Below are 26,471 nucleotides of genomic sequence, written 5' to 3' on the forward strand. Positions count from 1 at the left end.
GGCCGGAGCGGTAGAAGCAGGGGAGCCCCAGGCCCTTTAAATAGCCCCCGGAGCCCAGGGGGGCTCCAGGGGCTATTTAAAGGACCCGGGGTCCAGCTGCCTCTGCCACCCCGGTCCTTTAAATAGCCACTGGAGCCCCTGGCTGCTACTTCTACCCCGGGGGAGGGGGGGGAGAGGGGAGAGAGGGCACTTACCTTACAGGGTGGGCTGGGGCTGGCTCTGACTCCCTCAGCCACGCCCCTTCCGCCCTAGGCCATGCCCCTTCCGGGGGCCAGAGCTGGCCCCAGCGTACCGGTAAGTCACTGGACTTACTTTCACCCCTGTTACTGGAGCTGTTGTTAAAATTATTTAAGCTGAAAGTTTGCTATTCCAGATGTTTCCATAGCTTTAGTTTTTTCACATAGCCTTTCTGCTAAAACCTTCAGTAACAAATGTGATTTAATAAAAAATATTTGTATAGATCAGAGACTGTTTTCTTCTTCAGACAAATATGTCTGAGTTGTTACAGTTTGAGTAGTCTATTTATAAACTGCCTTCCCAACACAAATTGCATGTCTGTCTCTAATGTAACACTATTGTCTTCTCCTTCAAATCATTCTACAGAGCTAGTGCTGTAATAAATAGAATCTGCTCATTATTTGTTCTTGTGACCCCATTCATCCCATTTCTTAAATTCTTTTAGCATTCTAAGAAGTCAGACAACAAGATTAGTATTCCTTGATTAAATGTAGAGTGGTTGTTATTCTATATTGAATGTAAAAATGTTTGCATCTCAACAGTTACTGTTAGTGCAGACCATAGTTAAGGAGCTAATGGACATCTACAAGTAATTAACCATACTGTAAACTGTAAATATTTTATTGGGGAGACAGTGTGGTCTAGTGGATAGATCACAGGACTGGAATTGGGCAAATCCCTATTCTGTTGCTAACTTGCTGTTAACCTGGACATGTCCCTTAGATTCTGTTTCTTCATTTCGCTTGTGCAGAACACCTTGTACATTGCTTTAATCTGTTTAGATGAAAACAGCTATTGAAACACTAACTAGTATTTATTTATTTTTTTATAGTTTTGCCAGCCTGCAAAAAGAATTTTAAAAATATTTAAATTGAATGAGTGTTCATTTAATAACATGATATAGTGATTCCAGAAAGTTAATTTAGGTCCCAATCCTGCCAGCATTTAAATGTGGATATCTTTTCACACCCATGCTTAAGTGTTTGCAGGATTTGGACCATAGCTTGTAAAGTGGTCAGTCTTAAAACTTTCCTTCTACTTTATCAGGAAACACATTTTGCTTTTTTAACATTTATTTTAGGATGTTAGATACATTTTTGTATTTTATAATCAGTTATAAAACTTAAACTTCCTTTAAAAATTCTTTATCGAAATAAATTTCAGAAAAAAATAGTTACAATCTAAAGGGTTTTAGTGGTGAAATGATGCAAATTACAATGAAATCCACAATTCCACCTTTCTTCCATGTTTTCTTAAACACCTCTACTAAAACAAACTTCCAACAATTTGATACTTGTTTAGGTGTCTGGCCAGCTTTATTTCTAAAACATAGCAAATACAATAAGAAATTAAGCAAAAATCACAAATCAAACATCAGAGGCATGGATGAAATTGCAATATAGAGATGTGGTCTGGGGGGAAACACTTTGGTTTCAAAATACGTAAGTGTTGTACATGTGTATTTGTATATGAATATTTATTTTGGTACTTTTGTCTTTTGTAGCTGGTCTGGGGAGAACAGGAACATTGATAGCCTGTTACATAATGAAACACTATAGGTTCACACATGGTGAAGTCATTGCTTGGATTAGAATATGTCGGCCAGGCTCTATTATAGGACCCCAGCAGCACTTTTTGGAAGAGTGAGTATAGCATCTTTTGTTACTGTAGGGAGTCTACCGCTTCTAACCATCTCTGTTTTTACCCATTTGTAGTATCTACCAAATCTTATTTATCTAATCTCATAGGGTTTTGTGTTGCCACCCATCATCACCTTAGTGTTTGAATATCTTCCACATAAAATAAGTAGCAATTGTGACATCTCTATGGAATCTCTGGCACTTTTCCCTTATTGGAGTTAAAACTCTCCTGGATTCTGGGTTTGATTATTTTGGGAGGGTGCGGGTCCAGCAGTTGAAAGGGGTGTCAGTGTTGGAGGCTAAGCCTGTGATTATCCAAGGAGGATGAATGTGGGGAAAAAGTATGTGATAATGTATTTAAAGATGGTATCTTATTGCATATGCACAAGCATCCTTAATTATGGCATTTCCTGATTTTTGAGTGCTTGACTTTGGACTCTGAATGTTCTTTTAATGACTATGCATGTAATATCCTAGGCTTTTTAAAAAAGCAAACAAATTCTATAACATGGCATTATATTGACACATACATGGGTCCTCAGCAGGATTGGAATCTTTAGATCGACCTCACAGCCCTCTGCCACTTGAACTAATGAAGTAACTGATAGCAGTAGTAGGTTGTCACCCTCTGTGTAAGCTAGCATTGGAGGTGGGAATAGGACATTTTGTCATTAGATTTCACAGATATTTGCTGACAGCAGAGGCACGGTACATACAACTCGGGAATCTTCGGTTCCTTTCCAGGCTCTGAAGGGGAGTGAGGTCTGGTGGGCACAGACTCTTCTGCCCGTTTACCCCCCACCCTCAGCTTAACGTCCTATCCAATACAAAATGCATTTTAAGATGACAACTGTAAATGTGCGTCATTATGGGAAAAAATCTAACGGGATGTAGTGTCTTGCTAGGTATTGTATAAATATGTAGTAAGAGACCATCCCTGATCGATAGTGCTTACAATCTAAATAGACTAGACAGATTTAGGAAGGTAGTAGTATTCCATTTCCAAAATGGGAAGCTGAGGCACAGAGACATAGGCGCTGACTTCCTGATTTCCCGGGGGTGCTCGACCCCCAGCTCCAGCCCAGGCCCTGCCCCTTCTCCCAAGGCCCCGCTCCGCCCCTGTCCGCCCCCTCTCCCGAGGGTGCCCTATAGACAACTGATGCCTCCCATACTGGGGGGAGGTCCTGTGACCAGGCACATGTCGACCCCAGCGGCAGCCCCTGTGGAGGGGGAGGGGGGGTCGCTCTGTCCTCCCACTGCACCTGTTCCCCTCTGCCCCCCCAGCACATTCCTGGCAGGAGGGAGCTCAGGCAGGGAGTGGGAGGGAATGCTTCTAAGGCCGGCCCCTCCCGGTTGCTGCTCTGCAGCCCAGCGGCTGCTGGGGACCACGGCTGAGCGAGCTGGAAACGTGTCAGAGGGAGGGTGTTACCCAGGGTTCTTTCAACCCAAAGCTCTTGGTAACTTTTACTCTGTGGGAGGTGGTGTCAGGAAATAAATCAGGGGAGACACGGCCATCTGACTGATAGATGGCTGGCACAAACAGAACAACACAAGAGTGCTTTCACTTAAGGCTAAACTTTACTTAGTCTCAAGCACTTACACACGTCCGCAACAGATTAGTAAAACACCCCCAACCCTTGATAATTACCAGTGCTGAGTGTGGCTCTCGAGTGACACAGCGGCAGGCTTCTAGTGGCCAAATCTTCCGTCTGCCGGTGGGGATCGCAAGATGTATCCAGAGGGAGAGTCCAAAAAGAGTCCAACTATCTCAACCTTTTTCCCCTTATTTATACGTTAGTAATAGAATGACATGCCCCTGCAAGAAAACTTGTTAAGTAAGCAGTTTCAATGGTCAAGTAAGAGGTTCCTTCTGGTTATTGATTAACCAGGTGTGGGTTTTTCCAGAGTTTGCAGCCTTGAGACCCTAATAGACATTCCTGGGGAACATCCTGCTCTTTTAAAATGCATGTATCAGCAACTTCGATACAATTCTTATCAGGAAGGGTGCCCTTTCTGTGGCACCCAAACCCCCTCCCCTCCTGCCTTGGTCAAGCTGAGGGCTTGGCTACACTGGCACCTTATACCGCAATAAAGCCTCCGAGAGCGCTCTACCTTACTCCCCGTCCACAGTGGCAAGGCACATAGAGCGCTCCTGGTACTCCACTTCCACGAGAGGGATAACGGCTGTTGCGTATTGGCTGAGACGCCACAGGGCCAGTGTGAATGAAGAGTTACGTTACAGCGCACTGATTGACCTCTGGAAACATCCCATAATCCCCTTAAGTCAAGTGACCTCTCTTCTCTTTGTTGTGAAATCGGCTGAGGAATGCAGAAAAGTGCCTTTTCAGAGCTCCGTTTCAGACAGCGGCTGCTTATTTGCAACGGGGCAAAGCAAATGTTTACTGAATGAGTGAGAGGCAGGGGGGCTAGGGGGATGTGAACTTACAAGATAGCGTGCTAACACACTCTCAGCACTCCAGAAACCCACTCTCTCTCTCCCCCCACATACAAACAACACACTCCACCCCACCCCCTTCATTTGAAAAGCATGTTGCAGCCACTTGAACGCTGGGATAGCTGCCCATAATGCACCACTCCCAATGCCGCTGCAAATGCCGCAAATGTGGCCACGCCAGTGCACTTGCAGCTGTCAGAGTGGACAGACTGGAGCGCTTTCCCTAGTGCGCTCTATGAAGGCTGGTTTAACCCAAAGCGCTCTACAGCTGCAAGTGTAGCCAAGCCCTGAGACTGCTGAATAGGCTGCTTTTAACAATAAGCCATAGTGGTTTCAGGCACTTTACTGGTTTGCCAAAATCTCCCCGTACAATCTCACTTGCCCCCGGTTCCTGGCGCCCGAGCCCAGGCAGGGAGCAAAAGCCGCCTTCCCAGCCAGGCTGAGCAGACTCTCTCAGACAGCTGCCAGCGCCAGCCCGCTACACTGCCAAGCAGCATCCCAGTGGCCAGAAGGGGCTGGTTGGTCCTGCCCCATCTGCTCCTGGACCCCCATCCCTTCCACTCCCTGGCATCTGGGGCATGCATTAGCCAGCCCCTCTTTCTCCCCTACCTCTTCCTGCCTCCCGCACACGCCACCGCCAAACAGTTGATTGGGGTAGGCCGGAGGCGTGGGGTGAGGGGGAGGAGCTGATTGGTGGGGGAGACACTGTGGGGGGGATACGGGGAGGAACCCACCCACTATTAATTTTCTGTGGGTGCTCCAGCCCCGGAGCACCCACGGAGTCGGCGCTTATGCACAGAGATTTAAAAATGACTAGTCCAAGGTCACACAAGAGAAACCTGCGCCAAAACTGTGAATTGAGGATTCATACCTTTAATATTGTTTGAGAAATGTATTGTCCTGGAGTATTGTAAGTGTATTGTTTGAGAAATAATTAACTTCATCAAGATTGATTATAAAATGGAAATATGAAACCTTAAAGCACATACATGTCTTGTTTCAGAAGCTTCTAAAGGATAATAGAACAGTGATGGCCAAAGTGCTTAAAAAATGCTTGAGTGTAGTGTTGCTTAGCAATGCCCAAAGCATCTTTGATGTATTCAGGTTCAAATAACGCCTAGAGCTGTGGCAGATTGAGATTTTGACCTGAGAAAAAGAAATATGTTACTTTATTATCTTTATCTTAAGTTTGGTACCAATGCCTGGATTTGGGTCACAAACCCATATATTCAGTGTCTGATTTATAATACCGTTATATAAAAATAATTTTATATATAATAATTTAACACACATAGTCAATGAGTCCTGTGGAGGTGCCAATCTAGGCTGATGCCCCCAACTGTCAGCTTTCTCCTGGCAATAGGATAGAGGGTTGTCTGGAGAAATTAGTGAAAGCGCTGAATTCACTGCTTCCTGGCGTGCACCAGCCACTCCCTCTGCCTCCTCCACTCTGTACATCTCACTCATCCCTTGATTTAGTTAGGGCCAAAAGTGCTCCCCTCACTCCCTCCACCTCAAAGGGAGCAACAGCCTACTTGTTATTGGAGCGATGGCAGTATTCCTCTTTGACCAAAAGAGTGCATTTACACTACAGCGCTATCTCCTATATTGACTGTTTTTGTTTTAAAAATTCCCATCATATTCTTCTGAGTTATCTTGGCTGACATCAGCAGCTGTGTAATCTCAGATCATTCTTTAAATATATTGGATATTGACTTTCCTCGCTCTGTGTAGGAACACTTTTTCAACTATCTAATCCTGCTGTATTTACTGATTATCTGACCTCCCAGTGGGAGCTTTTCTCTGAGGCAATGCATGCAGATAATCCAATCTCTTTTTGGTTTATTGCTGTAGCTGTCACACTTTTTCCCCCCTCTAATAGGAGCTATATTATCTTATACTTCTGATGGGAAAAGAAGGCTAATAGAGAAGATTCGAGAAATAGATTATTGTTCCCTTTAAAAAATGTCAAGAACTAAATTGGAGCTAAAAAGATTTATTCATAGAGAGATGTATGTGTTATGCTCCCACATTTATGATTATTTGGAGCCAAGAGAGAGAGATCACCTCACGTAATTAGTTCACACATGCTGGCAAACATGCAAATATTTGCTGTGTGGGGTAATAAAGCATGTATTCAGTACATCTAACAGGAGGGTACAAATTCCTCATACTAAACCAGTCAACCAAGCTTTCATTCTTTTCTGGCACAATCATATAAAATCATATTGTTTGAAATTATTTTAAATTGTATTGATATAGGCTTATCTTTACCACTGACTTTATTGCTACGCTATATTAATCTTTTAAGCTTATACGAAGGAATATATGTTTTATGAGGAATGAAAGGTTTCCAGTTCACTTCTGCATATGCTTTTGTGATGGTCACTCATTTTTGGGATTTAGGTAATGGTTTTCATGTTTAAAATAAAAAGCTGTTTAATTTCTTTGAGGAAAATGGAGTACGTAGGAGGAAAAGCATTGCTTCTTTTTGCCACTGCTTTTCAGAGCAGCAAAGTGTCAATAAAATCAACTCAATAGTAATTTTGTGAAAACTGTTTACCACACTCTGTGCCACAGTGTACTGTATTGGTGAGAGGAGTGATCTTTCAAATCATCTATACCACCTCTTTTATTAGGATATGTAAGTTTGCTTTCAAAAATTAGAGTTAGTGGACAGCACTAAAAACAGTGTGTTCCAACCTCTCTTTATATGTAACAAACTTTGAATGAAGATGTGACGGGTTGGATCACAGAAACCCCCTTGGGAGCTGCCACCCGATGTGCAAAGACTACCCCTGCTTCTGCTTTCCCTGCCAGCTCAGGACTCCAGCACCCTGTCTTGCTGAGCCAGACACTCCCGTCTGGCTCCAGACACAGACCCAGGGTCTGAATCACTTGTCCCAAAGCTGCAAGTTTACCTGAAAACAGCTCGCAGTAGCGTGCTTGTCTTTAGCACTCAGATGCCCAACTCCCAATGGGGTCTAAACCCAGATAAATCCGTTTTACCCTGCATAAAGTTTATGCAGGGCAAACTCATAAATTGTTCGCCCTCTATAACACTGATAGAGAGATATGCACAGTTGTTTGCTCCCCCAGGTATTAATACATACTCTGAGTGAATTACTAAATAGAAAGTGACTTTATTAAATACAGACAGTAGGATTTAAGTGGTTCAAAGTAGTAACAGACAGAACAAAGTAAGTCACCAAGCAAAATAAAATAAAATGCGCAGATCTATGCCTAATCAAACTGAATACAGATAATTTCCTCACCAGTTCCAGAGTGCTCCCTTTTACAGGCTAAGCTCCTTTTAGCCTGGGTCTAGCAATCACTCACACCTCCTGCAGTTACTGTCCTTTGTTTCAGTCTCCTTCAAGTATCCTGGGGGGGGTGGAGAGGCTCCTTCTTTAGCCAGCTGAAGACAAAATGGAGGGGTCTCCCACAGGTTTAAGTAGACTCTCTCTTGTGGGTGGAGACCTCCCTCCTATGCAAAGCCCAGCTCCAAGATGGAGTTTTGGAGTCACCTGGGCAAGTCACATGCCCCTGCATGACTCAGTCTTTGCAGGCCGACGCCATTGTCCACATGGCATCTTGCATGTCTCCAGGAAGACTTCTCATGTGGATTGGAGCATTCCAAGATGCATTGTTCCCTAAGTGTCTCCTGATCAGGTACTTAACCTGGCGAATTCCTTCCTAAAGCAGCTGACCAAATGCCTCACAAAGCTTACTTAGAAATCAGGCAAGCATACAGCCCATATTCTTAACCTCGAGTAGAAAATGATATATATGTACAAATAGGATGAATAGATATAGTAGATCATAACCCTTACGGAGATATGTTACATGGCACAGGCAGCACAAAACATATTCCAGTTATGTCATACATACATTTATAAGCACCCCCTCCCCATAAAGCCTTATGGGGTACACTGTCACAGAAGAGAGTAAAGAATATCACTGTAACAGGGCACATGCTTGCATCCCATAAGCTTGTTACAGTCCTTGGGCCCTGTAAGCAGAGACCTGGGGCTGGAAAGGAACTGGAAGGTGGCTCTCTACACCTGCCAGGCAGAAGGCTTGAGACAGGGGACACCTACAGGGAGCAGGAGCTGGCTGGGGAAGGCTTTGAAGAAGGGCTGTAAGGACTTTGAAGCCCTAGAGACCAGGGCTAAGAGACGACCCTGGTGGGTAGTGAGACTGGTTGCTTTTTTTTTCATTTTTCATTTTATTTATAAAGACCTGGGAAGAGAACAGAGGCGGAACTTTTTGAAGCATGATTTTCTTCCTTAGCTATCAGAACAGTCCTTCCACTTACAACCATGCTTTATAATAGATTTCCAGATCTTGTAAAGAAAAAGATAAAGTAAATTTCTGCTGCATAGCTTCTGTCCTCATTCATCACTAACGGGTAATCCCTCTGACCTGTACAGTTTAGAATCAATTCAGTGTTGTTGCTGGAAGTTCCAGTAACTAACTAAGCCCCACCATGCGACTCAGGCCACCAAAATTCTGTCTCTGGCAGCAGAACAAGTTGGCAGTTCAGTTTTGTTTCATAACTTCAACTTTTATTCATTTTCATGCAATAGCAACTTCATTTCAGCTTTTAGCTCCTCCCACTCTCTCTCCTGAGCTGAAGGATCACTGGAGCATTGATGCTCTATCCCTCTGGTTCCTCCAGTGCAGCAGCACCCTCTTAGCAAGTTCCCTCTGCCCCCATCACAGTAGCAAAGAAACCCTGCACTCACTGAACCAAGGCTAAGAGATGCTATATTTGCAAGGCGTTTTTTCAGGATGAGCCATGCCCTGCTGCTACAAGACACTGACCCTCACTCTGCCAGGCATGGTGCTTTGAATCAGATTGGCATGCCCTCCCCTCTCTCCCTCCTTGTACCACCCCCAAACCACAACTCTGCTGTGGGAAGGCTCATTGAGGAGCATGAGGTTTTCCAAGGAGAGGAAAACCTTCCCAGGCATAAACCTGGCAAATCCCAGAAGCTTCAGATCCAAAAATAAAAAAGCAAGCGTAGTCCTTGTAAGGCATCATTTCATTTTGTTAATGAGCAAGTGGAATAAATATCATGGTTTAAACCCATTCTTCTTTGCCTTTACACCCAGATGTAAAGTTTGCTGGGACTTTTCTGTTCTCTGTAAAGTTCCTTCACTGTGCTTGGTATTAGTCCCATCTTCATCCTGCAGCATATGTAGACATGCAGAAAAGCCTGTTACTCCTGTGAAGCCCTACCTCAGGCTGCAACATAATAGGTATTGTGCTTTCTAGCTTTTAGCCCATGAGCCCTGACTCTCCCAAGAAAAGGGTCTCAGATTTCAGACAGCAATGGAATAAAAATTGTGCCTGTTTCTTGTTTACTGCCTGTAGACCCTCACTTTGACAGGGAAAGGGAATCAGAATCTGAAGAGTAGCAAGAGGTGTCTCTCTGCCCCTCCCCATCTTCATGAGCTGGCTCCACATTAGATTAGAAGGAGCACTTTAGGTAGTCTGTACCTACAGCAGAGGCATGTTCCATATGCAGCTACACCATCATAGGATTAAAGGGACGTAAGAGATAAATCCCTTCCCATGTTCAAACTGGCTCCTGTTTTTCTGAGTAAAGCCTTGATTGGTATTAGGTTTCTTCTGAAGTACTCAGATATCTGCTGGCCACCCTGGGGAAGCAAGGAGGTGTCCTTTCAGGCTCCTTGGTCTTTCTAACAGATTATTCCCACAATCAAGGTATTTGACCCAAAAAAACCCTGCATGACTGTCACAGGACAGGAAACCATTTGCTCGCAAGGAGTTCATCAATATTAATTATAATAAAATATCTATTTCCCCCTTCAATCATTATTCGGTACAGGGTTTTCCACATGTACCATCTTTGAGGACATAGTAATATCTAAATGGGGACTTCTAGTTTAACATTTGGTTTTAGCCAAAATGTTATATTACAAAAAAAATAGAAATTGCATAAGTTTTAGGAGCCTAACATTGGAAGAAGAGTAGCCCCACTAATGAAAAGATGTCACCCCTCAGAAAGAGGACTTCCATGCAAAAAATCCCATAAACCATAAGGGTGAGGAAGACCTCATAAAAATTTCAAAGCCTAAATTGTAGCCATTCAGACCAAAAATATTCCCTGTACTTAGTAAGGAACATCTGTTTGGTGGCAAGCAAGTGGTTTGTTGTCTGGGGTAGGATCCTTGCTTTCAGTGTGATAGTTTACAGGTTCACATTCTGGTCAGATCCTTGTAGCATGCAGACTATTCTTTTGCATTTTTTTCTGAGTTTTGAAGTCACTGACAGTGGTCCTCCTTGCCAGTTATCTCTAGCAGCTAGGATTGCTGGCATTATGCATTGATATCATTCCCTGAGCAGGAATGTTCCTCCAAAAAGTCCTTTTGAGAGCATGGAACCACTTGTTGTATGCAATACAAAAATAAGCATCATTAACAGTACATATCTGAATGTCCCCTTTTAGGCAGGTAAATACAGACAATATGCTGAAAGCCAACCCAGTTTTCACTCTGAGCCTTTGCATGCTCATTGTGGAAACAAGCCATACAAAGTGGGGAGCGTACATGGAAGCTTAGATGATCTTGGGGTTATGATCCCTGACTTAGAAAAAGGGAAGCATCCAGCTCTCTCTCCAGCTCTGACCCTCTGCTATACAAATGTCCAAAATCTCAATCTACTGCATCGTTTTACTTCATTTTGATAGCTCTATCAATTGCATGCTGAGCAAAAATATAAGAATACCCATACAAGATTGATCACGGAGGTACATTGAGTCCAGTGTTCTGTCTGACAGTAGCCAGAGTAGCAGCTGCTTCAGAAGAAAGTGCATCAAACCCTGTAGTGGGTTTTATGGAATAACTTTCCCACAGGGCCTGAATCCCTTCCGAAATCAGTGAACAACCAGAAGTCAGACCTTTTCTGAGGTAATGGAAATAATGCCCAAGGCAGAGAAGAATCTGCTGTCTTTAAACATAGAGAGATGAAGTCTCCTCCTTCTAGACCACCACTTGCCTAAAAGGCAGTTGTTTGGACTTGCTAGGCAGCCAAAGAACCTCCATTGCATGTGCAGCAAAAGACCAGACCTCTTAAAACAAGAATCTGTTCTTTGTCCAGACCTGGTCCACTCACAGTTAACAGCCTGGGTGTCGAAGGAAAAATGTAGTTCAGCATTTCTCCATTAACCTCATTGATACATTTTGGACTCAAGACAGAACTCAACTAGGAAAAGGCATTGGTCTTGTCAAATTCAGTTTCTGGTATGAGGACAAACAATTTCTTTGGGGCAGGGATGGTCTCTGTTATATTTTTACAGTGCCCAGAACAACTGGAACCAGCCTGTAGATGTTTCTGTTACACAGATTTAATAATCACAAAGTTTACCACATCAGAGACACTAGAGTTTCCCCAGGATAGTTGGTCTCACCAGAGAAAAGTAGGTAACAGCCCTACCAGCATTCTTTATGCAGGTATATTGCAGTCTCCAACTGATGTTGAGATTAAACAATAACAGATTAGACAAGTCTGTGGGTGGCCTTTCTAGTTGCCATCACAAAAACCCATACTCCTTTTGTCATGGAAAAAAGATTATTCTTATAGCTCCAGAAACCTTTCTGCCCAAGGTAGGTTCCTCTTACCACAATTCCTGGGAAATAGCTCTCATATGATTTTGTTCCAGTCCTCAGCACTTCTTTGGCACAAATAGGCATTCCTAGAGCTCCAAAGATATATCTCAAGCATTTTTATGGGAAGAAAGTGTCTGAGCCTTACCTGAGGAAGAAAGTCAAAGGTTTCCATTCCTCTGCAGGAGGCATCCTTTGGTAGGAAGTTGCTATTGTGTTCCCAAATAGTTCCTTAAATTACAGAGCTTTTGCTTTATATTGGGAGGCACAGTTTAATTTTTGCTTATTCTACTATAATAATTCTACTATAACACTACTCTTGCTTATCTACCCCACATCTGCCCTCCACACTTCTGTGAATCATTCATTGTTCACTAATTCCCATTTGTTATGAATGAGGGGAGAACCTATACAGCAGTATGAGAAATTTCTTATCTGATCATTTTTTTTGATAGTAGCTTCCATCTTCATTCAGCCACCTTGGAAGTCTGGTAAATGACTAAAACACAATTTGTAACGAAGTGAATATTTTCTCTAAAGGGAGACTTAGAAATTATATTAACAGGCAATTACATTTTCAGTTGTTGTCTTAATGCTAATAATCAGATCCTGGAATGTTTCTGTAGCTTTGGAAAAACTCTTCTGATAGCCTGAGTTGAACCCTGGGGCTTAGTCTTTGTGCCTTGTTGGACTACCTGCAAATTCCACAGGAGAGAGGCATTACCCATTTGTTATGAATGAGAAGAGACATTCCTAACAGAAATGTGTTACTGAAAATTCTCTCATTCATCTCTCTACTCTCCATTATTACTGCTAATATGAAACACAGTAGTGTGTATAGGCTGCAAACTTTGCTAGGCATTTGTGCATGCACACAACAAAAACAGTTTTTGTCCTAAAGAACTTCCAGTTTAATCTATCTCCAGTTTGCAAGCTCACCCATCCCATAAATGGGTGTCACGGTGAATAAATGCTTCTATTTTTTTCTCCCACACATCTAAAAATTATCTACCCATTCCTTCAGCTTGGTTCTCTTTACCTTAGTACTATACTTCCCCCAATCTCCTGCGTAACTCAGCTATGGTTTTGCTACTTATGATTAATCCACACCCCCCAAACTTGCCAGTAATAGCACACACACAACACCCCGTTGTCATGCATTGTGGGTGTGGCTTTAACATATTGTTCCAAAATGACTGAGTTCTGCAGCATGTTGTTTTTTTCTGATTCAGATAAGCTTCTTTTAAACAAAATCCTAAAGTATTTTGGAGCAAGGGACAGCTGGAAATATATATTTGATGCACAAAACCATACAGGGATTCATATCTTTTCTATGACTTTTTTTTATTTACCACCGAAGAAGAGATGTATCCATTTATTATACGATGTATTTATGAGGCTATATATATAAAAGAAAAAATATTCTCGGTTGATGGTTTGGCATGTTTCTCTCACCAGTTTTGTCTGCATGTAAATTTGTGGTTGATACTGATTGGTTTTGGTTTAATATTAAACAGGAAGCAAGCAGCATTGTGGATCCAAGGAGACTTCTACCGATCCAAACAGAAACAACAATCAGTTGATGATGGACCTGTGAATAAAATTCTTTCTGGCTTGGATGACCTTTCAATCAGTGGGAGTTTTAGTAAAGTACAAAGCTTGGATCAATGTATGGAGGTAAGCATTCACTGGAAGAATCATACACCGACAGGGAGAGCTCATAACTTTTAATAATGAACTATACCCAATTTAATGTTTTTTCCCCATAATATAGTGCCTGTTATAAAAATCACATATGAATGCAAGAAGAAAATAGATCCTTTTAAGCATATACATATTAAATGAAGACAGTAAAAATAAAAAGAATAAAGAATGTCCTCGGTGTATACTAATAATAATGAAAAAGAAGAGCAGAAAACAGCCAAAATGATAAAACAGCCATCAGTGATGGAAAAAGTAGAATTTAAAATGAATGTAGATTCTGCGGAAAAAATGTTTGAAAAATGAATATTTGTGATAAACAATACAAAAATAAAACTTAAAGCTTATTTGTTATCTATTTCAAAAAGTAAATTCAAGGTTAGCATCTTGATAGGACAGGATGAGAATAGCTATATTGGTAAATATGTTGGCTGAAAGAATATGGTAGCTACCTGATATTTAGTATTTTGAAGAAAGAAAAACAGCTAAACAAAATAACCAAACCCTGGCCACTACCCACTGAAATGGGAGATGGCATGCCTTGTGCGACTCTTTGGCAACTCCATTGATTCAGTCATCCTGGTTTTCCAGCCAGTTCTATTGAAACCTAGAATTTGTTCCAGTTTCAATATACCGGTAATTCTAGATTTATCCTGTGTCCTAGGCCGTCCCAATAGTGCTTTTTGCTGCAAGGTAGCACTTCATTGCCTCCCCCAATCACTTGAGTAGCTGAAGTTCTCATCTCCACTGGCTGATTTTCAAGTACTTAGCAAAAGGTGTAAGTGAATCTCCTCTGTGATGAGAATCACAAAGAGTACACAGAGCGGTGGAGACATTTCCTCTTTGGTCAGCTATCCTTAGTGTAGCAAAATAGGCATTAAACATCTCAGTCTTCTTGATGTTATCAGTTATAAGCTCTCCTTCCAGCTAAACAGAGGACCTACACTTTCCCTCTTATTTCTCTTGCTCCTAGTGTATTTATAGAACCTCTTTTCCTTGCCTTTTCATGTCCCTTATTTGGTTTAAATCATTTTGTCCCTTAGCCTTTCTGATTTTGTCCCTACGTGCTTGTGCCAGTCATTTGTTCTCCTTAGCAATTTATTCATTTCCACTTTTTGTAGGATTCCTTTTTGATTTTTCATTACATTGCTCCTAATCTTTGCTATTCTTCCTGTCTTTCCTTTGTATCGGGATAGTTTGCTGCTGCACCTTTAATATTGTCTCTTTCAGAAACTGACAGCTCTCCTGAGCTCCTTTTTGTCTTTTGAGAATGGGTCACTCTGAGTATACAACAATGATACTGTATTCTATTCTGGCAACTATTTGTGTCCAATTGTAATTCAGTTTGTTGCTTAGGATCTGTGAAGATCCTAAATGTCTAGTTTTCTGGGAGAGTGCATTTCTTGCTTTCTGCTGCAGCTTTTAGGATCAAAACTCGGTTGATGTTGTAGTCTGCTAACTGGAACTGATTGTGTTGTAAGACCATTCTAAATTGAGGGCTTTTTTTTGCTGGAGGAATTCATTCAGTGTTTGCTGTCCTTTTGGGAGTAGTTTCAGGACCTACTTGTTCACACAGGCCTTTGATCAACCATCTTGGCAAGTTCATAGTTTAAACTCTCTGACTATTTGTGTATTGGAGTCTTGTTACAGAGTTCATATGCTAAGAAATGATCACATCATTAAAATGAAAAAATTGGTAAAATACTGCCCCCATCGCAGTTTTTCATCTTTGCTAACCTCCAGCACTTTGTTTCTGACGATTGTGACTTCATCCGGTTAAAGAATAAAGACCTAGAAATGCAAAGAGCTTATGATTGTCTCAAATTTTGTTTGCAGATGTTGCAGACATTCACTTTTAACAGATATTGTTTATAATTTTTTTCAGAAAAAATCTTTGCCAGTTTCTTTACTAGCTCATCTTAATCGATGCAGACATGGAAGCAATGAGACACATGCCAGAGTATGGTTACATGCAGAGGCCACAGCTTTATTAAACTATTAACCAATGAGGAAGCACTCCTCGAAATACCCAACTGGGCTGTTCCAGAGTCAAATTTAACTGGGCACCAGTGACCCCGGGTTTTACAAACCTGAAGATGGAGATTATGGCAATGCCCCCTTTATACCTTCAGGCCTGCCCAGGGACCCGGTATGAAGCCAGAATCCCATTCCATTTCCCTCATCCATACTGGAGGTAGGAAAGATGAGAGATGGGGAGCCCCACGCTGTATGAGACATGGAAGCAGGTATACCGCTTCGTGCAGTGTGATGCTTGGTGCCTGTACCCAAGCAGCCCATTGGGTTACTGGGACCTTGCATTGGGTCTTTTTCTTAACCCAGTCACAGTACTGGAATCCACCAGAATTGCAACAAGTGTAATGTAAACTAGACTCTGGGATGTTGGATGGAAGGTAAAATGGTCTAAATAGCAATTTACCAATTTTTGCTATGTGAGACACATCCCTTCCAGACCCCAAATAAAATTTGGTGATCAGCATAGCCCTCAGCATCAAAGAGGTATACCATGTCATATAAGGTGGGAAGGGGTGGCATTGAAACAAAGCAAAAATGGCTACCAGCCAGCAAATGGGCAGAAACAAATCCCTCCATTTTTTTTCTCCCTAGTCCTTGCAGATAGTAACCAATCAATGACCCCAGTCATCTATAGCAGCTGGAGCACGCGGGACAGCATAGAGCCCAGACTTGGTTAGAAATCAGGTGGTTTGGATCTTAGACACCAAAGCATTAACCCTATCACCTGCGTTATCCACAGAATAGTTGAAGTTCTTCAGTATTTCCTTTATGTAAATTATTTCTTTTTTGAAATAATTATAAAAGGAGTATCGATTCCTGCTTTGCTTAGCCAGATTTCTGTTTTACAGTGTTCCATTTTCAACCTTTTTTTTTCGGAGATTTTAAATTTTGATGTAAAAAGAAAATAAAATTCTAAATCAAATTATGTAGGTGGTGTTTTGGATGGAAGGAATTTTAACTTCTATATTAAATAAGAAAAAAAAATCTATTTGGATATTTTTGAGTTGTAAGAGTTATTTCTAAACAATAAAGAGAATTTATTTTGGGGGTGCTTTTGTTTTTTCTGTAATGTAAATTGGTTTAGGTTTCTATAAAAGCTTGGTTATGATAGTACATAATTAAGTTTCTTTTTTACTGTATTTTTAAGGAGTTAAATTACTGAAGTTTAAGATCAGGTAATTTAGATTCCTTTCCCTCTTCCCCCCCCCCCCCCCCCAATAAATCTTTATAAAAATTCTTGCAGTGTTAGATTAAAATTGCTTCAAAAGCCATACATTTATCTGGCTAAGGACCATTAAAAATAAAAACTGTGTCTAAGTAGCCATTCAGCATAATGTAGTCAGTCCAGTTTAAATGGAAGATCACATGGTAGGTCTGGTATTCTTCATGAAAGCTGTATTCAGAGAACAGTGAGAAGAGGCATTGATCTGCGGTGAAGCTGGACATGTGCTGTTTGTATGACTGCTGTTACCAAGTTCTTTTGAAAATCATAATTATTGATTGTCTCTGCCACAACTTTAGAATAGAGCGAACTCTCTGGGAACTTGGAACCATCCACACTTTTTCGTCTCTTGTTTAGTTTAATGTCACCTCGTTATTATAGTGTGAAATTTCCATCTTTTTTTTCCTATTAAAATTGTAGCTTAAGGCACTTTAATCTTTACTTCCTTTGCTTTTCCTATTATGCTATTTACCAAAAGTTTTTTTTGTATCATGCTTTTTATTTTGTGGGAAATACATAACCCGAGCTATACAGAGGATCTTGAGTCCGAAATGCCCTAACTTGTACTACTATTTTTTTTATTAAATTCAGAGTTCAGTGGAAGATAATCTGTAGCTTCTTAGATTCCTCAGTATGGATGTGATCCTGCTCCCACTGAAGTCAATGGCAAAACTCCTTTGATTCATTGGGGCACGATCAAATCCTACATATACTATTAAGTTTACTATTGTACACAACTGTTAAGTGCTTTCTTAACACTTTTTTATTGGTAAATGACCCAATACTAAGATATTTTTAAAATGTGCTCTGTTTTGTAGTATAACACATTTTGGCATTCACTTTAATATTCCTTTTGTCTTAATGACCTGGAGCAGACTTTTGAGAAACACTTGTCTTAGTTGAATTTTTTAAAGTGCTTGGAGTTCAAAATGCTTTTTTAATCCTTCTGATAAACAGTGGGATACATTCCTAAATTAGAATACTATTCTCTTTTTATTCTTGTGTTTTCCCTGATATTGTTTTTAATAGCAGAGCTGAACTCTTCCAGAACTGCATTGCTCTAAAGATCTTGTAAGTTTCTTTCTTTCCTCACTTCTCACACTCCATTACTAGAGGAATTAATCTTTTCAGTCACTTGCCTCATAATCCACAGCACAAGAATGTATCCATTTCTTTTACTTGGTGTTAATCTGAAGGCTCTACTCTTGATCTCAAGTCAAAGTGTATAGTAAGAATAAGGAGAAGCTTTTGTTGTCCTGATAGTAGAGGTCTGAATTAGGACTCCTGGGTTCCATAACAACTGAAATATCTGTTACAAAATACCTCCTATTTTATTTCCAGTGTTTTCCGTCACTTGTCTCTGACTCAGTACGTAATTAAGGCTAGATCCTATAAATGCATCCATGTGGATGTGTGCTTACATAGTGCCCCATTGAAGTTAGTAGTGGTGTGCCTACATTCAGTGAGTCGAATCTAGGACTGAAAGGGACCCCAGATCCCTTTCTGCAGTACTCCTTCCTAAGCAGTCATTTCCCATTTCCACTTGATTGTTCCTTACTAAGTGGAGTACTTTCATTTGTCCTTATTGAGTTTCATCCTATTTACTTCAAACTGTTTCTCCAGTTTGTCCAGATAATTTTCAATTTTAATCCTATCCTTTAAAGCACTTGCAATCCCAAATGTACTCTCCATGCCATTTTCTAAATCATTTATGAAGATATTGAACAGAACTGGACCCATAACTGATACCTGCGGCACCCCACTTGATAGGCCCTTGCAGCTTGACTCTGAACCAATGGTAACTACTCTCTGGGAATGATTTTCCAACCAGTTATGCACCCACCTTATAGTAGCTCCATCTAGGTAGTATTTCCCTAGTTTGTTTATAATTGCACTATCTGACCCTTAAATTGTAGTCTCTGCAAAGCAGAAGTAATCTTTCAGGCACTGAAATTAGATTAGTGTTCTAAAGATTTTGTATTTTTATTAGCATGCATCTTCCTTTGTTTTAGAATGACTTTGAAGACAATGCAGAGTTGGAATCTAAGAACGGCATGACACAGGGAGACAAACTTCGTGCCTTAAAAAGTCAGAGACAGCCGCGATCTGCTACAACTGGAGCTCTTAGGTAATCTTCTAACTTTTTGTATTATTAAATTCAGTGTGTACTAATTCTTTATGAAAAGCATATGCTTGTCTGTTTCTTTTTTTTTATAATTCTGACACTTACAAGTTATGATATGTAGACCTTTCAATTTTTAGATCACTTTACAAACATTAATACTGCCAACTTTTCATTGTGTTAAGTAGGCACTCAAATGTGGAATCTGAAACTGAGAGGTTAAATGACTCGCCTAAGACTACAGAAGTGGTTAGTCTTAGAGCTGGTATTAAGGGACCCCCAGTTGCTATGGTAATACACTAAACAACAAACAATAAATATTAATAATTATTACTCAAGTTTCTAGCTCTTAGTCCTGTGCTTAGTCCACAATATTACCACACCACTTTCTACCCACTATAAATGTTACATTTATACAGATTTGTTATTAGCTTTAAAGTTCACCTCTTTCTACCAGAAATAGTTTGCACAATCTTAAGCTTTCTTCTTCAAGGGTTCTTCAGACTTAGGTGTTTGTCAAGTTTGTTCATGCTGCCCTTCAAGATTGGTTAATGTTAGCAGTTGATATTGTTGATATTATCTGAACTGCATTTGTGGTAGCCAGATACTGCTTTGTGGTATAAAAGCTTTCATAACTGTAACAACTTACTGATGTAATTTAATATGTGCATACAGCATTGTAATTAAGCCAAGTAAAAGGCCAGTGCCCACATTTCAAGAAGGGGGAACTCATTTTAGCTAAAGGGGGGTAATCTAATGCCAGTTCTCTGTGAAGACCCAAAGTAGAAAATGGATTTCAGTTCCCCGTCTCCTGTTATGAACTGGGAGGTAGTACCCTTTCAACCTTGGAAAAATTATTTGTATTTCTCAACAGCAACCCCTAGGGAGTTGTGGCAAGCACCGTACTAAGTGCCATGTATTGTCCCTCAGCAAGTGGGTAGGGTTGCTTCCTGATATGAGGACAGTTAAAGCAGATAAAAATGGTGGGAGTCCTAAAGGCTAAGAGAGATGCAGAATTGGAGAAACTTTAAAGAGGTAGTATTATCAAACAAGGATATTTAATTTAAAATAAAACTTGCATTCCAAAGGAGAGAATTATTCTCTCTGCTACTGCAGCAGTAAAGAGATGTTTTTTATTATGTCTGAGCCTTAATTAGTAATGCTAGAAGTATTCTAAGACAGAACTGAATATAATATTGTTCTATTCCTTTCCATGTCTGTATTTCTTTTCTTTGCTGCTGTTCACTAAAATAACCCTGTACCATCAGGCACCAAATGAAAATTTGAAAAATGCAACTCAAAATCTAAAGTATCAATTGTTGTCATATTATAAATGTACACTTATTCACCATATAAAAGTTTACATTCCTGTGAAAATAATTAACGACATATTTGGTTCCAATTTTAAATTATTTATCTGTATTTCTCATAATGAGTTTTGAGTTCCATCTTGTAAAACAATAACTAAATGAAAGTCTTTAAGGATAACAGTTAAATGAAATGCCATTTCAAATGTAATCTTAGTTATAAACACTTCAAGTCAAAATGCTTTGCTGTTGCTTAGTAACTGCACATAAAAAGAATGTTTAATATTTGGGTCCCTTTTTCATACTTTTGATTTCCCTTTATATTTTCCCCCTTCTGCTCAAAAATTTCTTATTTTTAGATATAATTGTAAAACATTGTCTATGCAAAAAAATTGAGGCTGAAGTCTGTATTTAAACATATTGTGCAGTTTCAAATAGAAGGATTTTAAAACTGAAGACATCATGAATAGTACTCCCCAAATTCAGAAGTAAATACATGAAAAATGAAGTTTGCAACTTTTCCACAGTAAGCTGACCAAAGACTTCCAGTCTTCTAACCTATTTTCAAGCTACTCTTAAAGATGAAGAAGGAATAGAGGTTTTATTTCTATCCTTTAGTTCATATACTATGAAGAGGAGGAGGACCATATAAATACCTACATAGTTGGCTTTTTATGACAGAATTTTCTTATGCACGTATGAAGCTGGTATTGTATGACAGGAGATGGCAGCTGAGTGTAGGTTTGATGGTTGTAGTTGAAAAACAATGTTTCAGGAGTACAGTTTAAAAAATTACATATTTTTATGATGCATCTCACAATTTATATGAAGCATTTTCTACTTTATGTATGCGGCCCAAAATAATAACAATCCCCAAGTCAGAGTCTTTGTTCTTATATTTACTAAAAGATTGAAACTATGCTTTCATAATTTTTTGTGTGACAAGCTGCTTTAATTACTTTAGGCTGGAAGATATGAAATTGCACACCAGATCAATATCACAACCTTTCAGGTATTTATTTTACTTAGTTAAACTTGTGAGAAAATGTTTAGTGCATTTAAATTTCATTTTTTTAAAACGTCTGATCTTCTACTCTTTAACGTTTTAGAGCTTTGCCTTATCAGTTTGATTAATAGCAATTTGTCAGACTTCTGATATTGATATTAAAATCTATTTTAAGCACCCATTCAAGGGACAGAAAACAATTGGTTAATTTTCACAGTTAGTCTTCTAGTAATGGTGGAATAAAACTTTTTTAGTCTTATAACTGGGCCTTTCCTGAAAAAAGTCTGCCTGCTGTGTAAAATGTATAGTAACTTTATGAAATTGATAAATGTCCTTTAGAGACTAGAAGGACACTACCTCACTTGCGACTTGGATCAGAGTTAAACATTTCTGCAAACCTTGTGCCACATTAAAGATAATACAATTTAGCATGAAAAGTGGTGTTAATATTAAGAACCATCTTAGAAATGGTACTACATTTAAAAAGATAAATTTGAATCATTATCTCCAGCAATTGGTTATTTCCATTGTGCCTGTCACCTGGTATCTAAGATAGATAAATAGTACTATCTGGGAGATAGTATTTAGTAAACAAAAGAATATATTGGCTACAATTATCCCCAATGTGATTTTAAGAGACATGATTTTTGAGGGGGCTGATCTCCATTTCCCCTTGTTTACTTTTGTTTACCTCAAACTCCTTGGCATGCACTTAGAGGAGCTCCCACCTAAGACCATTATTACCATGCTATTTCAGTTGGAACCTTTTAAGAACACAAAGCACTTTCTTTCCCCAAGAGCTGAACATATTGATATGCCAGCTATGGGAGTGAGAGGATATCACATTGCCACTAGACTTTAGGACTTACCCAAAAATATTTCTGAGAAACCTACTGCACCATATTTCTGTTATTATTAAGTCATATATTACTTAGTTATTAAAAGCCCAATCCTAGAAAAGTACTTTTTGACATAATTTAGAAGCAAGAGTGCACAGCATCTCACAGGACCAACCCCTAAAACACAAGAATGAAGAGCAGAATTTAGGAACAGAAATGAGCTTTATCAGCTGTAGGGGTTCAATCTAAAATTGGCAGTTGCAACTTCAAAATTTTAGCATGCTCACGGAGCCTTTAACCAAGTAAGTGACTTGATACATTGAGGGAAAACTCAGTGGCTGTGACTAACAAACTGATGTGATCTTTTAGTATGTAAAATTATCTTTATTCTGGTTCTTTAAACATACCCAGGGTTTATTAGCAAAAATGCATAAATAGGAGCAAATCAGAGTAAAGATTTTTTTAAAAAAATTGGGATTTTTCAAAACTGATGTGAATGAGAACTGCTGAGTATTTAGCACTTTTGAAAAATCTGGCCACCTACTTAAGTGCCTAAATATGGATTTAGAAGCCTAACTTTTGACATCCACTCCTTAAAATCTTGGCTCAGATATTTAAAACAATTTATTATTTCTGAAGTTCACATTTGAGTTCACTTGCTCCCCATTAAAGCTTTATACTTTTTCAGATTGAATAGTTCAAGTAGTTCACAAGGGTCCATGTCTCCTCTGAAGTCCTCCAAGGTGGCAGCAGCTGTTTCACCATCTGCAAAGAGAATAAGCAGAAGTCCTACGTCCTTAGGATCTAATTTAAAAAGGTACATTTTCTTGTCCTTATGTGGCTTTTTGGGTAGTTTAAGGGAGGGTTATGTCACTTTCTCTAAAGTCACATGACAAATTATGAAATAGGCCATTTTTCTTGCTTTATACATTTGTCACTTATGTCTGAGATTGAATATAAATTAGTGGGGAACACTCCCAAAACTTTAATATCTATAAAATTCTGTTCATCTCAATAAAATTCTAAGTGGGAGATCATATGTCCTTATTATGAACTTTTCATTTGTTGCCATTAGGTAACAGCTTAGATATTTCTGCTATTCTGAATAATGTAGAATGTTAAATGAAATTCACGGTGGTTCATGGATTTTGCCATAACCGCTGAACATAATGAATATTCATTCATTAAGATGAAATGAGATGTTCTGTTAGCCCAAGTGCTTTAGTGAACTAAAGGCATCCTATTTTTTACTCTCAGGATATTTATGAAATAGCTTTTTGGCTCCTTTATCTTGTCTTATATTACTACTTTTGATGTGTAATTTGTATAGAACTTGGATTTTCATTATTTCAGAGAGAAAATGAAGCTGTGTGCTACCACTGTTTATATGTGTCAGAATGGTCCTTGTCATTTTCCCCTAATGTCTTTAAATGTCTTGTGTGTGAAATCTTCACATGTATATACATTGCATGTATTTTTCCCACATGTTTTCCACTCAGCGTTTCCGTAAACTCCAGACTAGGCAGTTCTCTAGGGAACCTGTATGCCGCTTCAGATGATACAGAGAGCAAAATGATGTCATCATCCTCTAGGACAGGTTTTTCTGTAAACCATATCTCCAGTCATTTGAATGGCAGCTTGCAGCTGCCTACCAGAAATTACCATGAGCTGAACAACAACCTGTACAACAGAAGCAGCAATAATGGCACCAACCTCAACAGTCATGTCAGTTCTCATGGCACCAGGACAGATGACGACTACAGCACCTACCAACCCTCCTTTATGGGGTTAACTACTTCTCCGGCACGATACCTGAGTCGTTCAATTCCTGTAAGTTCACAGCCACAAAAGCCCTCTCAGGGACATGACAGAAGTTTATCTACCTTGCTTCTTCAGCCAAAACTATCACAAAAAAACTCTTAACAATCTCAGAGCAACTTTCTAATCCCTTATCTTTTACAATTTTCTGAATGCATATAGCATCTTTGTCTGTTTCTAATGTTCTTTCATCTGCTTCCTTTTTGCTTCTCCAGAATTTGGCTCAGAGAAAGGTGTTATGAAAGTAGACAAATTATAAAAATACCTTTCATGATTACAGCTTCTGATTTGGAGTTTTTTTTCCTCTAGATTTTCCATTTCAAATCATTTGTGTTATAACTTTTAGTTTGAGAATTTCAATTTATGTAGTATAGGATCTTCCTGGATCATTAGATATCATAGGTGTCTTTATACAGTAATATTAGAGGAACTGCTTTGTATATATATACCACACTAATTGAAAATAAATATGCATAAAATGAATCAACTCAGTTCTTTAAATGGGCACTATTGAAAACTCATCATTTTCAAACACTGAGTTAGATAGTTCAAAGTAGTATGCCATACCCCAGAATCTACCTTCTATTTTTCATGGTTTTATAACCCTGTTTTCCTTTTGAGGGGGAGGGGGTGAGAGTGGGAGGAAAGGTAAATGCGTTTTCTCCCTTGTTGCTGTGTAAAAAAACCCACACAGAGGTACACTGATATAGTAATGAACTCACTATACATCGTGAAATGTACAGAGTAAAGAAACAGGAAAAAATAGAGAAATTATTTTTCATCTTTCAGTTATGTTTGGTGGTGTTGGCAAAAATAGGAGGTTTTAAAACAAAAAAGAGAGAAATCACAAATGTGACTTTTTTTTAAGTTGACAAGTGTTCCTTTAAGATCCTATGAAAACTTCCAGAATAAATCATTCCAGTATGTGAAGTCATATTAAATATTAAAGAAGTACAATTTTAATATCTTACACCTGTGCCTTAAACACATAAGTGCTTTCATGTATGTGTAGGGATGGCTTCCTGAATCACGAGATAGGTCTCTCTAAAACTTGATATTTGCATCTTTTTGTATCAAAAATGTTTCCCAGTATTACTTCCGTTTTAGCAATTTTGTAGTGTTGGCCATCATATTCTGAGGTTCTTTCTCCTTGGAAAAAAAAATTGCTATTTCTAAGTGGAATGCATTAAAAGTAAATTTAGCATAACTTCAAATGCTAAAGAATATCAATCTGCAATAAAATATATATTGGGGGGTGATTTGGTCTATATAACAGCCTGTATCGTTTTCTTTTTGTTTGTCTGTTTAAAAATAGTGAAGTTTCATTTATTTGTTTTTTCTTGTAGTTGTAATAAAATAGTTTTCAAATTAATTTGAAAATAGCAGTTATGCCATTCCTCCCTTCCTCCCCAATCTTGTTTTCAAATTAAGTTCAGTTTGTAAAACCATATATGGCAGCACTTTCTTGGGAGAGCAAGCATGGGGACAGTTGTCTTAGAACAGACAGTGCGCTACTCCTTTCCAATGGGACTCTAACTAAAAGAGGCATTGGTTGGTTTTGCATATCACTGTTTTTAAATAAATGTAACACCTCAGGAATAGTGCATGGCATCTCTTATACCATATAACACTTAGAAGCTCAGCTGGCATTATCACTGATGATCAATGTAAAGTTGATGAAGTACAACTACCAAGCTATGGTGCTATGTGAATGCCTATTTTCACTTTCAGGTGACATAAATAAGAAGTGGGCAGCATTATCTCCCGTAAACGTAAACACGCTTGTTTGTCTTAGCAATTGGCTGAACAAGAAGTAGGACTGAGTGGATTTGTAGGCTCTAAAGTTTTACATTGTTTTGTTTTTGTGCAATTATGTAGCAAAAAAAAAATCTTCATTTGTAAGTTGCACTTCCATGATAGAGATTTCACTACAGTACTTGTCTGAAGTAAATTGAAAAACCCAATTTCTTTTGTTTATCTTTTTTTACAGTGCAAATATTTGTAATCAAAAATAATAGTGAGCACTGTACACTTTGCATTCTGTGTTGTAATTGAAATCAATATATTTGAAAATATAGAACAACATCCAAAAATATTTATAATAAATTTCAATTGGTATTCTATTATTATTTAGCAGTGCAATTAAAACTGGGATTAATCACAATTAAATTTTTAATCGAGTTAATTTGTTTTGAGTTAATCACTTAAGTTAACTGTGATTAAGTGATAGCCCTACTAGGGACATTTTGAATTCCCTGGCATCCATGAATGTAACTTCCTTACACAGGATCTTCCTTAAAGGAAGCTGTACCTAGATCTTGTTCTCAGATTACATATAAATGTAGGGTGTCTAATGATTAGCCATGATAATTGTCTAGAGTACAGCTTTTAGGACAGGATAACCTAGTAACACAGCACCACTTGCTCGGATTCATCCTTTGAGGCATGGACATTT

The 26,471-nt window shown here is 39.1% G+C and overlaps 1 protein-coding gene across 4 annotated transcripts in view; it reads left to right on the forward strand.

Moving 5' to 3' along the window:
• CDC14A (cell division cycle 14A) overlaps positions 1 to 26,471 on the forward strand; it is a 137,022-nt gene that overhangs the window by 87,713 nt on the left and 22,838 nt on the right. For 2 of the 4 annotated variants that reach the window (XM_034778449.1, XM_034778454.1), the window contains 6 exons: positions 1,742 to 1,880; positions 13,485 to 13,644; positions 18,937 to 19,052; positions 21,318 to 21,365; positions 22,887 to 23,015; positions 23,698 to 24,028. In XM_034778449.1, coding sequence (XP_034634340.1) covers positions 1,742 to 1,880; positions 13,485 to 13,644; positions 18,937 to 19,052; positions 21,318 to 21,365; positions 22,887 to 23,015; positions 23,698 to 24,028 — 923 coding nt within the window. The remainder of the gene's footprint in view (positions 1 to 1,741; positions 1,881 to 13,484; positions 13,645 to 18,936; positions 19,053 to 21,317; positions 21,366 to 22,886; positions 23,016 to 23,697; positions 24,029 to 26,471) is intronic. The other 2 variants (XM_034778450.1, XM_034778451.1) reach the window with 1 other exon arrangement.

This window comes from Trachemys scripta, chromosome 8 (assembly GCF_013100865.1).
Source record: "Trachemys scripta elegans isolate TJP31775 chromosome 8, CAS_Tse_1.0, whole genome shotgun sequence".
In the NCBI taxonomy this organism is placed as follows: domain Eukaryota; kingdom Metazoa; phylum Chordata; order Testudines; family Emydidae; genus Trachemys; species Trachemys scripta.